General features: G+C 44.5%; 4 protein-coding genes across 4 annotated transcripts; 2 read left to right on the top strand and 2 right to left on the bottom strand.

Annotated features, from left to right (window-relative positions):
- Nucleotides 1-769: 769 nt before the first annotated feature.
- VTN77DRAFT_2983 (uncharacterized protein) lies at nt 770-3,043 on the top strand (the record flags this gene model as incomplete). The annotated part of the gene is made up of 3 exons (XM_069418882.1): nt 770-772; nt 999-2,402; nt 2,987-3,043. The coding sequence occupies 3 exons, from the start codon at nt 770-772 to the stop codon at nt 3,041-3,043; spliced, it is 1,464 nt and encodes a 487-aa protein (XP_069279041.1).
- A 1,395-nt stretch (nt 3,044-4,438) lies between these two features.
- On the bottom strand, nt 4,439-5,282 carry VTN77DRAFT_2982 (uncharacterized protein; the record flags this gene model as incomplete). The annotated part of the gene is made up of 2 exons (XM_069418881.1): nt 4,439-4,736; nt 5,161-5,282. 2 exons carry the CDS (start codon nt 5,280-5,282, stop codon nt 4,439-4,441), a joined length of 420 nt encoding a protein of 139 aa, XP_069279040.1.
- A 3,669-nt stretch (nt 5,283-8,951) lies between these two features.
- Nucleotides 8,952-9,198, bottom strand: VTN77DRAFT_2981 (uncharacterized protein; the record flags this gene model as incomplete). The annotated part of the gene is made up of 2 exons (XM_069418880.1): nt 8,952-9,065; nt 9,121-9,198. 2 exons carry the CDS (start codon nt 9,196-9,198, stop codon nt 8,952-8,954), a joined length of 192 nt encoding a protein of 63 aa, XP_069279039.1.
- Nucleotides 9,199-11,721: 2,523 nt separating this feature from the next.
- Nucleotides 11,722-13,099, top strand: VTN77DRAFT_2980 (uncharacterized protein; the record flags this gene model as incomplete). The annotated part of the gene is made up of 8 exons (XM_069418879.1): nt 11,722-11,784; nt 11,844-12,129; nt 12,177-12,199; nt 12,249-12,286; nt 12,340-12,480; nt 12,535-12,784; nt 12,838-13,004; nt 13,069-13,099. The coding sequence occupies 8 exons, from the start codon at nt 11,722-11,724 to the stop codon at nt 13,097-13,099; spliced, it is 999 nt and encodes a 332-aa protein (XP_069279038.1).
- Between the last annotated feature and the right edge of the window lie 1,126 nt (nt 13,100-14,225).

Below are 14,225 nucleotides of genomic sequence, written 5' to 3'. Positions count from 1 at the left end.
CCCGTTGTGGAAGTCGGCGCGGGATTCGTGGTTCCAGTAGTGCAGCCAGCCGCGATAGAGCTGGTCGAGGACTTCTTGTTCGGCTGTTGCTAGTTCTGGGTCGTGGTACTATATTATTGTTATTATTTATTAAACGTGTTAGTTAGATGCAAAGGTGCGGTCTTCCTTGGGAGCAAAGGTTACGGGTTGATACCTTGCTCTTGGGCATCCGAAGGAAGTCATACTGCTTCGCGATCGAGCTATAAGCTCCCTATTTATTATAAATCAGCTAACGAGACTTCCCAATTACAGGGGATGTGGCTCAGAATCCATACATCGTCTTTCACGAATCCGTTTTAATCCATCTTGATTGGGAGGGCTGGTCTGTAATAGCGAGAATCGAAAGTAGCACTAGCAGGCAAGCAGCACAACAATAACTCGTCACAGATTAGTCAAATGCAGATTGGAGAAAGTCAAGTAACTCTTCGTCCCCTTAATATACGATCGATTTTTGCAATGCAACTCTCAAACCGCAGTCTTGCGCGGGGTGTTGCTCGGCTTTGGCCTGTCCGGCATATCTGGAGACGGACACGGCCTAATTGCAGGTTCGCACCCGGGATATTCAAAATATCCGGACTTGGACGGATTAAATGACGGCAATCATGGCAATGATGATTATGCCGATGATGCGGCTTGAACCGTCTGTCCGTGCGGTCAGTTAGTCCGGCCGTGCTGTCTAGGTAGGTAGGGAGAACATGGGATTTGATGGATGATGGTTTGAAACATCACCATGGTACGTGCGTGATACTCCTTCGTATGCTAGAAAACTACAAGCAGCTTTGCAGTATATAAATAATCAGAAGGTTGATTACAGGGCAAGCACCACAATGAGAGACATCAATTAATTAAACAAAAAAGAAAGAAAAACAATTCATTCCTTCTTTCAACCAAAGATAACCACTCACCATGGGCGCATCATCGTGGGAAGCGGCTTTGGAGGATGCTACACACTCCATAAGCTCCGAAACCTGGGCTTCAAATGCCTCGTGATCGATGAAGCCGCGGACATTGGCGGCGTCTGGTACTGGAACTGCTATCCCGGAGCCCGGGTCGACACCATGGTGCCCCTGTACGAGTTTTCTGACCAGAGCATCTGGAAGGATTGGGTCTGGACCGAGAAGTACCCCGGAGTGGACGAGATTCGGCGGTACTTCCAGCATGTCGAGTCTAAGTTGCATCTGAAGAAAGACATCCAGTTCAACACCCGTGTGGTCGCAGCGACATTCGACGAGAGCAACAGTCAATGGAAAGTGACGACGGAAGATGGCAGCGAGCGAACTGCTCGTCATTTCATCCTCGCGACCGGATTTGCTGCGAAACCGTTCATCCCGAACTTCAAGAATCTGGAAGCTTTCTCAGGCCCTTGTTTCCACACTGCCCGATGGCCACAAGGCGGCGTTGACTATGAGGGCAAACGGATAGGAATTGTCGGCAATGGGTCGAGTGGCTTGCAGGTCATCCAGGAAGTTGCACCGACAGTCAAGCACCTGACCGTGTTTCAGCGCAATCCCACCTATGCATTGCCGATGCGACAGGGGAAACTATCAGTGACAGATCAAGACAAGAGCCGGTACGCGGCGCTATACGAACTGCGCAAGCACACGTTTGCGGGAATCGATCGGGAATTTCATCCCCAGTCCGCCGCTGACGTGCCGCCCGAAGAGCGACAGGCGTTCTTTGAGCAGATCTGGGAGGAAGGTGGCCTCTCGTTCTGGTTGGCCACATACCGCGACGTCATCATGAACAAGGACTCCAACAAGCAGGCGTACGACTTCTGGCGTAGCAAAGTCCTCCCGCGCATCAAAGACCCCAAGAAAGCAGAGCTTCTGGCGCCCGAGAATCCTCCATACTACTTTGGCACGAAGAGAGCGACGCTGGAGCAGAGGTATTACGAGGTCTACAACCAGGAGAACGTGTCGTTGGTCGACGCAAAGGCCAATCCGATCGTCGAAGTACTGCCGAATGGGGTCGTAACCCAGGATGGGGCATTCCACGAGCTCGATATTCTGATCCTGGCTACGGGATTCGACTCGGTGACGGGAGGGATTCTCAACATCGATGTCAAAGGCCGCAAGGCCGAATCCCTCCAAGCCAAGTGGAAGAAGGGGACCTGGACTCATCTGGGCTTAATGACGGCAGGATTTCCTAATATGTACTTTCTGTACGGCCCCCAGGGCCCAACATCCTTCTGCAACGGGCCCACTTGCGCTGAAGTTCAGGGAGATTGGATCGTGCAGACGCTGGCGTATCTGCGGGATCATGATCGTCGGGAGCTCGAACCGACGGCCGCAGCCGAGCAGAACTGGAGAGCTCTGGTGAACAGCATCGGAGACGCCTACCTTGCTGCCGGAAACGAACTCGGAGTATATGGGAACGAATATCCCCGGAAAGCCCAAGGAGATGCTCAACTACTTGGGGGGACTGACGGACTATATCAAACGGATAACCAGCACGGTGGCTCTGGGATATCCAGGTTTTATATTGAGCTGATTGATTTATCAAGATAGAGGCCGGGATATTTCAGAAGACTGTCATGACAGCATCCAACGCGATATATGCCTCGATTTGATACTGATTTAGATGTTTTCGTAAATATTAGATATAGCTTTAGCAATTAACCGTCCATGCAGCTTGACCGAGTGACTAGAATTAATCATAGCGTAGATAAACACAATACAGTACGGTATGATACGAGGCGCGATCGCAATGTCACATCAGTCTGTCTTTGTATCAGAGTTCCTTGGCTTACTTGCATAGGACATGTACATAATTCTTTAGGAAAAGTAAAGTAGTTGCGACTGTAAGGAATCTTGATCTGATATAAGCATCTTAGGACTCTATATCGCTATGTAGAAAAACAAAAAAGAACGCAGACCTTTAAATCCATCACTTTCCAAGCTTGCAGTGATCTCTGTCGTCGTAGTGGATTGTTGCTGATCGCCCTTAGGCGTGGGGACCGTCGCGGCGCCAGTCGAGGGACGAGAGCCACGTGTTTCACCAGTAGTTAGGAATAGGAATCTTAGGTAATATTAAGTCATTTAACAGTCCCAGCAAGCCGCCCGAGCGGAGCGAGGGATTTAAGGCTTGTATCCTATAACTAAATTACTGATACCTTTACTAATTTGTAGATAGACCAAGAAGGCCGGTCTATTATTCGGCAAGATTAATTATTTAGCAAGACTAATAAGACATTGACTCCGAAATTACTAGCGAGCTATATAATAAACTAATACTGATATAAGATTAAATACCTTTATAAACTAGCTTCTAAAAAAAAAAATATACTAAGCTATAAGACTGACTAATAAAGTAAGCCTTAAAGATATACCTAAGGGACCATGTATAGCAAAGGGGAAGGCAATCATAAAGAGACTAAGCAGCCCTATGTACTACTGTCCTGAATATAGGTGCATATAGAATTCTAGTATATCGTCCAACTATAACCTTACTCGCGCTATCTTTTCCTTCTTAGGATCTATCACATACATGTAACAATATAATACGTGTAGTGATTACCTAGCTAGTCTTGTTGAAGATTTCTCCGTACTAAACTGGTTGGCAGGTAGGAATCTTTTATGTAACTTTTATAGATGTTTTATGTGAAGGATTTAGACTCAAGTGTTGATATTTCTCTTTTATCTATATGGACAGATATATCCCAGTTCCACCATTTTTGTCTTTTTCGTGCCGTACCATAGCTATATATGTATGTACAACGCCGGTATTTATGCACATATCCGTTCATTCCTTCCTGTCTAATGTATAATGCGTGCTGCATATAGCCAGTCGACAGCCCATCGACTCATATTTTCGTCGTGTCTGAATTTTATTGTAAAGACCGCCGCGTCGACCGGCTCGTGTGATTCAGATAAGTTATTTCTTTTCATCCCGCTCCTTCAGCAACTCAACAATATGTTCATTCAACCAGTACCCCTCAAGCTGGTTGCGCGGCATCGTCTTGGCTGTCGAATTATCCACCCCAAACAAACGAAGCGACAGTCGAATCGGCAAAACGTGATCGGCACTTGGCGATCTTTGGCTGTGACGAGAGGATGCGATGTCGGACCTGGACTTAGGGTTTAGGGCCTGGGGTTAGGCTGGCCGTGTGACCTGACCCCGAAGTCACCTGCCAGCTTAGGAATCTTGTCTACGGGGAAAAGGACTTCATCGTAGTTCGTGTGCTGAAAAATGGAAAATATAACAGGAAAGACGTGGTGCAGTAAGTGGGATGGCATGAGATATTTAGGTATTGCAGCAGGCTGTATCCGTTTCCTCTTAACAGTTTGACAATTGCCTACGTATGTGGTGTCCGTCTGTCGACACGTATCTGCATGGGTCTGCAAATTGAACAAAATGTTCAAATCGATCATTCATGGCCCAGTGGCAAACAAATACCAGCCTAAGTGGCCTTTATTGACCACCCACGCACATACACCTTGGCGATGTTCCGGTCATCCCCCGTCATGAGAAACTTTTCGAAGATGACCGCTGTCGAGTCCTCATCCTCGATCAGCGTGATGATGCCCAGACTGCGACCTGCATTCTCTGGATCAATGGTGTGGATCTCCAACATGTCGAACTCCTTGCCTATAACGAAATTGCCAATCTTGGACCGACGCAGGCAGAGAGAGTGCCTGTCGATATTGGCTAAATGCCTCGAGGAATGTGTTCGCAGCACTGTAGTTGCCTTGGCCCGGCTGTTCGACAATGGTCACCATGGAGCTAGCCAGGACAAAGAAGTCCAGGGATTTTTCATCTTTGAATCTCTTGTGCAGATTCCATGTACCAGTCACTTTGGGTGCATTTGCAGCCACCCAGTTAGAGTAGGCCATCTTGGCAATAGGTGCATCCTGTTTTAAAGTCAAGTCAGACTGAGAAGAAAGACATTGGAACAGGTGTAAGCCCTACCCTCAGCAATATAGCAAGGTGGATAATTCCTCTGATCGGTCAGGGAGCCTGAGAGATGGCTCTTTCGATATCCTCAATAGACTCTGCTTTTCCAGTAATAGCATGCACTAAGCAACTGGAGTTTCAAGTTCACAGAAGAATTGCTGATCTTTAGTTGTCTTTCTGGCACTTCAAGACAAGAAGGCAAGAGAGCATGTGCCTTATTTGACTAACCAGGTGGTAATGATCTTGCCTAAGCCTCCTAACCCTCTGGTGAGCAGATAAGAGGTGTTACTGTTTAAGTGCAGTTTTGTGGCATAGGGCACACTGGGGAGAACAGACTGGTTTTCTGGCATCTGAATGATGGCCTTGCCAATATGATCTCTGTTCTGGACATGTTAGAAACCATCTTGAATATTAGAGGCATCAAAGATGGCAGTCGGCCAGAGAGGTTGAATATCTCCTCTTGCACATAGTTCAATGCATTTCTTCAGGATTCTACCCATGTTTTTGTCAGCACAATCAAGTCATGATAGCAGGGATCATATGATAATAGTATATTCTGGCCCACTTGGGCCTCTTCTGAGCAAGGTGGGTCATATTAACATAGCAATAAAACTGGCTTAGTAAGAAATTGTTTATCTGTAGCTTGCCAAAGTCTGAAATGTCCTTCTTCCCCAGCTTGACCATCTTGCCGAACTTAGCAACACAGTTCCAGGAGGCATGAAAGAGCTTGCCAGAGAGCAAGTTTTAAGATAATGTCCATGCCCTAGCCTTCTGTCTCTTGCTAGTATATTTAGTATAATAACTTGCAAATCTTTTTAAGGCAGTAATAGAAGAGGCTGTATAGCTAGTTATTTCTGAACCAATGGGTAATATGGAACAGTTTATTGTTGGTTAATAATGGCTCAAATGAGACCACCCTAATGATCTATTGTATTGTAGAGCTAGTGCTGTGATCTCACCCTAGTTATGTGGCTGTTAGGCAACGATTACTCCACTTAACTGCCCATTACTCCTAACAGGGTGAGCTCAGGGCAGCACTGCTCACCTACTAAAACCAGAAGGGCAGTCGACAAGGTGCCTGTAGATTTTTGCTCAGTAGGTAGTCGACTAAGATCTCCACAAGACAGATCGATCAAGACTCCGACTCTGATTCTGACTTCTAGAGGGTACTCTGGAGGTACCTAGCTACAGTAATGCACATATAATATATACTGTCCAGAAGTGGTAATTTATTTATGCTACCTTAACAAACCTTTTTTTTTGTTTAAAATAAAAAAAAATTCAGTCAAAATGGAATAACCATCTTCCTTTCTTCCTTTCTTTCTTTCTTTCTAATCAATCAATCTAATCCTGTATTCTCATCTGTATACGTTAATATGCCCAATAAATATACTCCCATCTATACTACCTAGGTCCTACATATATAGGTATGTAGATACTCTATGATATGTGTAACTGACCTGTATCTATCTCCTTATGCAGCACGGAATATTCCTCTGATGAAAAATAATAATAATAAACCTTCCTTCAACGACATTGTCGAGGTACCTAGGTAGCATTATTATTATATGGACCATCTTTAAAGACATCAACCAACCAACCATTAAATATGTAAGTAGAGATTCTTAGGTATTGTAGGTACCTACTGTAGCCAGCTGTAAGAATTAAATAATGAATAATATTACTGTCAATAAAGTTTGTGTCTTTAATTAATTAATTAATTAATTAATTAATATTCCAGTTTCAAGTACTGTGCTGTCCCTTACCCGAGGTTGATTATAATTATAATTAAATAGATACGGAGTATTTATTTTACCCCATACTCCGTACAGTGCTGGTTTCGATCCATCCCGTGGCTAACTGGCGGACTGAGATTACAGAGCACATACTGAGTCCGACTGGACCCAACCGTTTGGATCAAACAGGTTCAATCAAATCCAGGCGCCCCATTTCTGCTGAGATCAAGTCCATTCGGACATTCGGTTCTCTTTCCCTTCTACGGTAAGTACCAAGAAGTACAACTGTATAACAATAAGCCGTTATTGGCACTCCCGCCCGTCCGTCCGGAGATTCGGGACGAAGGCTGCATTGCATTGCATGCATGCACGCACGCTAAGAATATTAATGACAAGGATCATAGTGACCATGTCATGAGGAGCATATGAGCTGCAGTATAGGTAGGGCTGTATGGAGTACAGTTATGTACTGTACATACATACGTGTTGTACGTAATCGTCCTAGGGAAAGAAGAATAATAACACCGCGATTAGATTAGATAGATACCTAGGTAGATAGATAGATACCCCGCTTTTATTGTTCTGCATACATTTAATTAGATTCGCTAGGTCTGTACAGAGCTACAGAGTACATCCATATAGGTCCAGTACATACCTACATACCTAGAGTCTAGACTCCTGGGCTCCGTATACGTACGTCGTACTGTAGTACATAAGTTACCTAGGGATTAAAAAAAAATAAGAATAACCTTGGAAGTTGGGTTGGAACCTGTCATCAGGCTCTCCCAGACCGGCCTCGACCATTGACCATTTTCGGTGGTGGAGTGTGGCTTGGGACTAGACCTGGCCAGAAGAAAATCAAGGTCTCGGGAGTCGGGACTGACCTGTGGACATTATTGTTGGCTTTGCTGGTGCGCTGAGTCGACACTGACGTCTACTGCTTACACGGAACTAGGTAGGTAGGTAGGTTACGCAAGGCAGTTTCAGGATATAATTATCTGTCAACCAAAATGTGATACGTCTCAACCGAGTAAATCCGCACCGAGTATGACCGATACAAAGAACACCACTCTGAAGCTGCCTACCCTGAGATATGCCTATATAGAATTAGGCCTCCAAGAGGTCTATAAGCAAGAATGATTTCTGGCAGAGAGAGAGGGAGAGAGGATCAATGAGATTTCTGACTTTGAAGCCTAGAGAATCCCTGACATTATCCTGATGGTTTGTCGGTGTGCTACGCGGCTGAATGGGCGGATGGATGGATGGTTGGTGGCCTAAGGTTCAAAGTTCGCTTGTTACCAGCCAATAGTCCAGTTTGATTGCCATGTCTGTGAGGATTGTAGCTTGTGAAACAAGGCCATTGTTGTTCCAATGGTAGTGGTGTTGATTATTATTGTCCTGTCAGCCGTGCTTCAGCTATTGTTGTTCCCGCTCAAATTTAAGAGGCGCACTAATGAAATATGAGGTGTGGAATGTGTGGAATAATAAATAAATTATACGGAGGGTGTAGTGCCGCACCACAGGTGTTGGAAAACTTTATTTTTTTGGTTTCAAAGGAAAAAAAAAATTATTACGAAATCTGACATTACAGTAGTACTGATCGAATAGAGTACATGGATGGTGATGGAGATTGGGAAAGAAAATAGAACGAGAAGACCTCCAATCTTGTCAAAGAAATACAAAAGAAATAAGAATGGGATATTGTAATACAAGTCGCTATTTTGTGATAAACAGGAGTCCAGGTGGGTCAAGTCAGTGCGGTTGAAGTCGTGGGCATCGTAATATGAGAACAACGGGGTCAAATATGCAAAAAATGAAGCACAATTACAAGCAATATTTCAAACCGTGATGATGACAGAAGATGGTACAGAAATGAGGATATCATGGAAGCATTATACAGGATAAAAATGAGAGGGGAAAAAAAGACGACGACGATGAGAAGAGAAAAAGGGGTGCCGGGACACGTCATCGTCATCGATAAGAAATACCCCGGTGCCCGCCAGCGGGAAAAAATAAAAAAAAAACGAAAAAAGAACATTCCTTCCGTAGATAGACCGTTTTCCGATTCTATTCCATCAGAGTCCAGGACCCGCCTAGAATCTCTCCTACGGATAGCAAATCAGAATAACATAACAGTCTTCGGACCGAAAGGATAGATTCAGTTCCAGCCCTGTCGAGAAGAGAAGAGAGAAATGGAAAAACGCCATGACAGATAGCCTCCGTAAGTTCGATGCGGACGGTCTGAGAGTGGACAGCCGGATGCTCGGTGGAAATGCTGCTAGATCAGACCTCGTTGGTCTTGTCCTGCGGATGCTCCGTCCGAATTGGTCTTCGATACTCCCTGTTCTGGGCAAAGGGAGAAGAAGATAATGATGAAGGACGGCGCAGATTCAAGGTCTGTCAAGCTGTCAGCAGGAAAATGTCCTGAGATATGTCGAAGACAGTGACTTACAACGCAGTCGGAACATTTGCCTCCTGGGATGTTGACGCGTCCGCGGCATCCACGGGGGTAGTTTGCGCAGGAATACATGGTGGGTCGACGCGGGTAGAAAGACCAGGATGTGTTGTGTCGAAGCGAATTGATCAGAGCAGCTGCTATGTGGAGGAATCGAACTGGACAAGGATTTGGCCCGAGAAAGGAAGACAATAACAAGAGAAAGTAAGATGTAAAACAATCTTCAGATCGTGCTCTGCTCGCAGAGATCTAATGGATGAAAAGGAAGATGTGCAGTTCAAGTATGTTTTAGCGTGGATCAGGGAGATGCAGCCAGTCGAGAACAAGGTTCGCTAGTGAGAAGGAAAAACGAAACCAGTGAAACAATCTGAGACAATGAATAAGAAAAAAGAAAAGAAAAAGAGATCGGAGCTCGCCAGGCAGTGGATATAAGTTCTTGGCTGGAACCAGAGCAGAATGAGAATAAAACCGTTGTTCCGATGACACTGACAGGGCGAGCAGGTGGACAGGTTCCAGAACATCAGATTAATTCGATTAATATTAAGGCTGGTCGCGTTCCACATCCAGATGACAGGACAGGACAAACTTTAATACAGGTCGTTTCTATCGGATAGGTGGATGCACAGTGGTAAGGTATTCGATTACATCTACCCTGGTCAGATCTAGATACAAGAAAGGGTCAATTCGCCTGGACTTCTTCTACTCCGTAAATCATAATAATAATCAATAATAATCAACTTGCATCTTGGCGCAAGCCTAATGAAGTAAAAAATAGCGCCCTCGGGCCAACCAGGGAACTGGCCCGATCGGCGTGCAACAGCCGCGTTTCAGATCGCCCACAGCCACCTCAAAAGCCTCATTTTGTTGATTGTTGACCCTGTTTACCCAGATAGCGGCTAAGCACTGTGACCGGCAATGACCTCCACGTTGGGGGCCATCTATGACTCTTCTCTTCTACTCTAGGGCAACTTGCAAGATTTCGCTGACTCAGCATGTAACCAGAACACAGTACTTGGTATTATAGCCATTTTCTTGCAATTACTATGTCTCTAAAAAAAAATATCTGTAGATATCAATGATCAACGTCAGAATTCGAGGCGGCAATTCCTTAAATTTACTATTTGGTTCGAGCTGCTAGAGTATGTTAGTACAGTTGTTGCAAGTAGACTTACCTTGAATAGCCTTTATAAGGCACGCTGATATAGCTATTCTAGTACCTGGTAAAGCTATTCTAATTATTAGCTCTATTTCCTATTTATACGGAGTACCATGAGACTAGTTTTGACAATTATATGATCGTTAGGAATATTCTTAACGATTATGATTCCGACATACTAGAGAAACGGGGACAAACAAATTCATTTTCTTTCTTTTCCATTTTCTTTCATTTCCCTTCTTTCCTTTTTTTTTCTTTGCTTTTCTTTTTCTTTTTCTTTTTCTTTTTTTTTTTAAAAAAATTATCTACTTAATTCCATTTTCTGACAAATTCATGAGTACCTCGAGTTTATTGTAAAATATAGAGAAGTAGGTTATCGAGTGTTGGTTATCGTAAGATTAGATTAATCCAGTAATTCTGTAACAATTAAGGCAGTGGCATATCTACTAGATTTTTTAAAAGAAAAAAAAATATCTTTAGATAATTACAGTATTTTAGGAAATTAATAAATTGCCAGATTTAGAATTATTTTAGTTTCTGTTTTGGACAAAAAAAAAAGTATCTTCCATAGTGAACTTTCTCATGAAATAATCTTTCATTTAGAAAGCAGCTCTGCCAATATCGCAAATATTTAAGAGTTCTTCCTGACTGACCTGGCTTAAACTATAACTATAACTATAGTGGTCTGGGTTAGACTAAATAAATCCAAAGGCTGCTACACCGCCACCGAGAAATTTCACCGTGGAGGAGATTCCAAGAGCGAAGCTAAGAACAGATCCTCCTAAATGCCTCCAGTCTCTCACTCCTCTCCAGACAATCTGATGTCATCGACACTGAAAGACAAAGCACCGAAGATGACGACCCCTGCAGATAAGAAGGCGGGCCGATTGTACTCTGGAGTATCCGCGATGAAAGGAGTCTCATCGCTAACGCAGTTAGTGACAAGGACAACATCGAACCGAGCGATAGCCGGATCCACTATGTCGGTATGTGGGACGCCCTCCATGTGGCATCGAGCTGACGAACGCATTGACAGTAACAGCTGCAGTAGATAACTCCAACTCCTCACAGTCTAATCGACAGATGAACTGGAGGAGAAGATGTTGAAATGTCGGCCAATCAGCCGCCCACAATCAGCGAACTTATTTTCATTTTCGGTCGTGTGCATGGCATTCTTCAGGCTTATGCTGGTTTAACTGTTGTTGGTGTCACTAATGCAGGACCTACATTCGACCTACCTAACTAGGGAGGTCGGTTGCTCACCAGCTGAATTGTCCAATGCCCCGCAGCATCCATTCTCCAGGAACTGATTAGTGCCTGGGCAAGCACTTCGATTATAAAATTCTGAATCGCATCTTTCGCATTTGCTTTAAGGTCCATTACTCGACTGACTCTGACCCTGCATCAGACTTCTTGCCTCGTTGTGTTATACCAGACTACCAATGGCGGAATCCACCCAAAACGAGCCCACTGCACACGATCAACACATTCAAGTGGATACTCAGGTTTGCAACTATGTGTTCTATTTCGTGACATAACAATCGTGATTTCTAATGGCCCTTAGGTCACCGATAATGATTCCACTTACGGGAACGAGATTTCAAGCTACAGCACTTCTTTAACCTCGTCGGTGCTAGATTACCGCCACGAGAATGGCCGTCGCTACCATGCTTACCGCGATGGCACTTATCTCTTACCCAATGACGACACTGAGGCCGATCGCCTAGACATGGTCCATGAGATGACACTGGAAATCATGGGGAGAAAACTATTTCTTGCACCTATTGGTCCATCACCCCAGCGAGTTATCGACCTTGCGACTGGCACTGGCATATGGGCAATTGATTTTGGTAAGTCATTCGACCAGACTTCTATTTTCTAGAGACTCATGTCGTAGCCGATCAGTTCCCTTCTGCAGAGGCAAGTGTCCCTACTATAAGAGAAATAGTGCACAGCTAAGATATTCTAGGTCATTGGCAATGATCTGAGTCCTACTCAGCCGAGCATGTTAGTAAGAATTTCCCCTTCCCTGTGAACAGGTGCTCAAGAATGCCTCGTAGGGTTCCGCCGAATGTGAAATTTCTCGTCGACGACATTGAAGCTGAATGGACATATGAGAACAATCCATTCGACTTCATCCACGCTCGCTACCTGTGTCACTCAATCAAGGATTTCAGAAAGTTGATAAAACAATGTTACAAGTAAGCGAGGTTTTCTGTCGAATTTTGGCTAAGAACCTGCTAATTGGTAACTAGATGTACCAAGCCTGGTGGCTGGGTGGAGTTCCAAGACTGGAACTCAATGCCGAGGTCTGAGGATGGGTCCATGGATGGCACTGGGGTCGAGAAGTTTTATAAAGCAGTCATGGGTGCCTTTGAGAAACATGGGTATCCTATACGACCAGGGCCGTACCTTGAAGAATGGTTCCGCGAAGCAGGGTTTGTGGACATCCACGTCCACAAATATCGAGTACCAATGGGAGTGTGGCCAAAAGATCCCTATTATGTATGGAACCATCTTCTACACGTTTTTGTGACTATCACTAACTTCATGATCAGAAAAAGATTGGAACCTGGTTTTTGATGCAAGCCGAGCAAGGTTTTGAGGGAGGGGCTATGGCCGTGTTGACAAGATTTGAATCTTGGTCTACCGAGGAAGTAAAGGCGCTCGTCGCTGAGGCTAAGAAAGACGCCAGGAACCCTAAGGTCCACTCGCTGTTTGACTTGTAAGTGACAGACAGCCCTTGTCTTTACTCTTGCTCTCACTGCTGAGGTCTGACAACTGGATAGTTATGTCGTGTATGGTCGGAAGCCGGAGTGAACCACAAGAAAAAGCACTTACACCGATATCTCTCGTGCTAGCAGTTTGTCTTTCAGACAATTTGCGAGGTCTTGCACAATCCTCGGAGATTGGACTGAGTGGACACATTCACCCGTCATGTGCGAACTTCCATTTTCGATGCGGAAATTTCTTCTTCTTAATTCACTACCTAGATATGCTTTACTAGTGAGTTCGAATTCTTGCTCGCTAGCTAGGTAGGCTATTTTAATAAAAATGCATCACGAAATAAACCACCCATCATCAAGGGGCTCCGTCTCCGCATCGCAACAAGGTAGTAGTCAAATTGAATTTTCATGTTAACGGACAGAGTCGAGTCACTGGCTGTTCATGACTTATTGAAGACGGGCAAGAATAACCATATTATGAATCTCTGCGCTATCGGGAATACTTGAGCTCTCTATTTTTTTTTATCTCACCTTGTATGTACATTGTAGTAGCATACCTAGGTAGCTGACTGGCTAGCTAACTGCCCGCCCCTGTCGATCAAATATGCATTTCCCACAGATATCAAGCGCCCGGCTGTCCATGGTCTATCTACGCACCAATGGCACAGTTATTTTTGTCGGGTCTTGCACGTGCCTATTCTATTCTATTATTGACAACCTCTTGGAAGAAGGTACCTAGCCTAGAAGATAGAGTTCCTCAACCCGCTAAGCCGAATACAGTAAACGGAACCAAATCGGGAGGGCATACAGTAACTTCACCTCGTCTGTATCTTCAAGTTCAACCCCTTCTTTAATAATAATGGACAGGCAGTGGAAGATGTAAGTCAATATCAATCAATTTCGCGAGCGTCTGCTGAATCTCCCAACCAGAACTTTCTCCATGGCAATGACAATTTTTTTTTCTCAGGCGTTCAAAGCGTGTCGATTCTAGATACATACGGTGAGTTTCAGTTTCTTCCCATAATAATGACTTGTTGTTGCTTTATTCGTCTTTTGACTTAAACAAACTGCCCTTTCTTTTTTTTCAGCGAGCTGGGAGGGGTCGAGATTCATGCTCATTCAATACTTATTCATTCCTCCTACTCCCTCAGTTCGTTGACTTCGAGGGATGGAGTAACCATTTTGTTTTTTTTCCCTTCTTCATTTCTTAGTAACAGGAG

The sequence above is a fragment of the Rasamsonia byssochlamydoides genome (assembly GCF_041956645.1).
Source record: "Rasamsonia byssochlamydoides strain NRRL 3658 unplaced genomic scaffold VTN77scaffold_20, whole genome shotgun sequence".
Lineage (NCBI taxonomy): Eukaryota > Fungi > Ascomycota > Eurotiomycetes > Eurotiales > Trichocomaceae > Rasamsonia > Rasamsonia byssochlamydoides.
The sequence above is the reverse complement of the archived record's forward strand: the minus strand, read 5'-3'. Positions and strand labels throughout refer to the sequence as shown.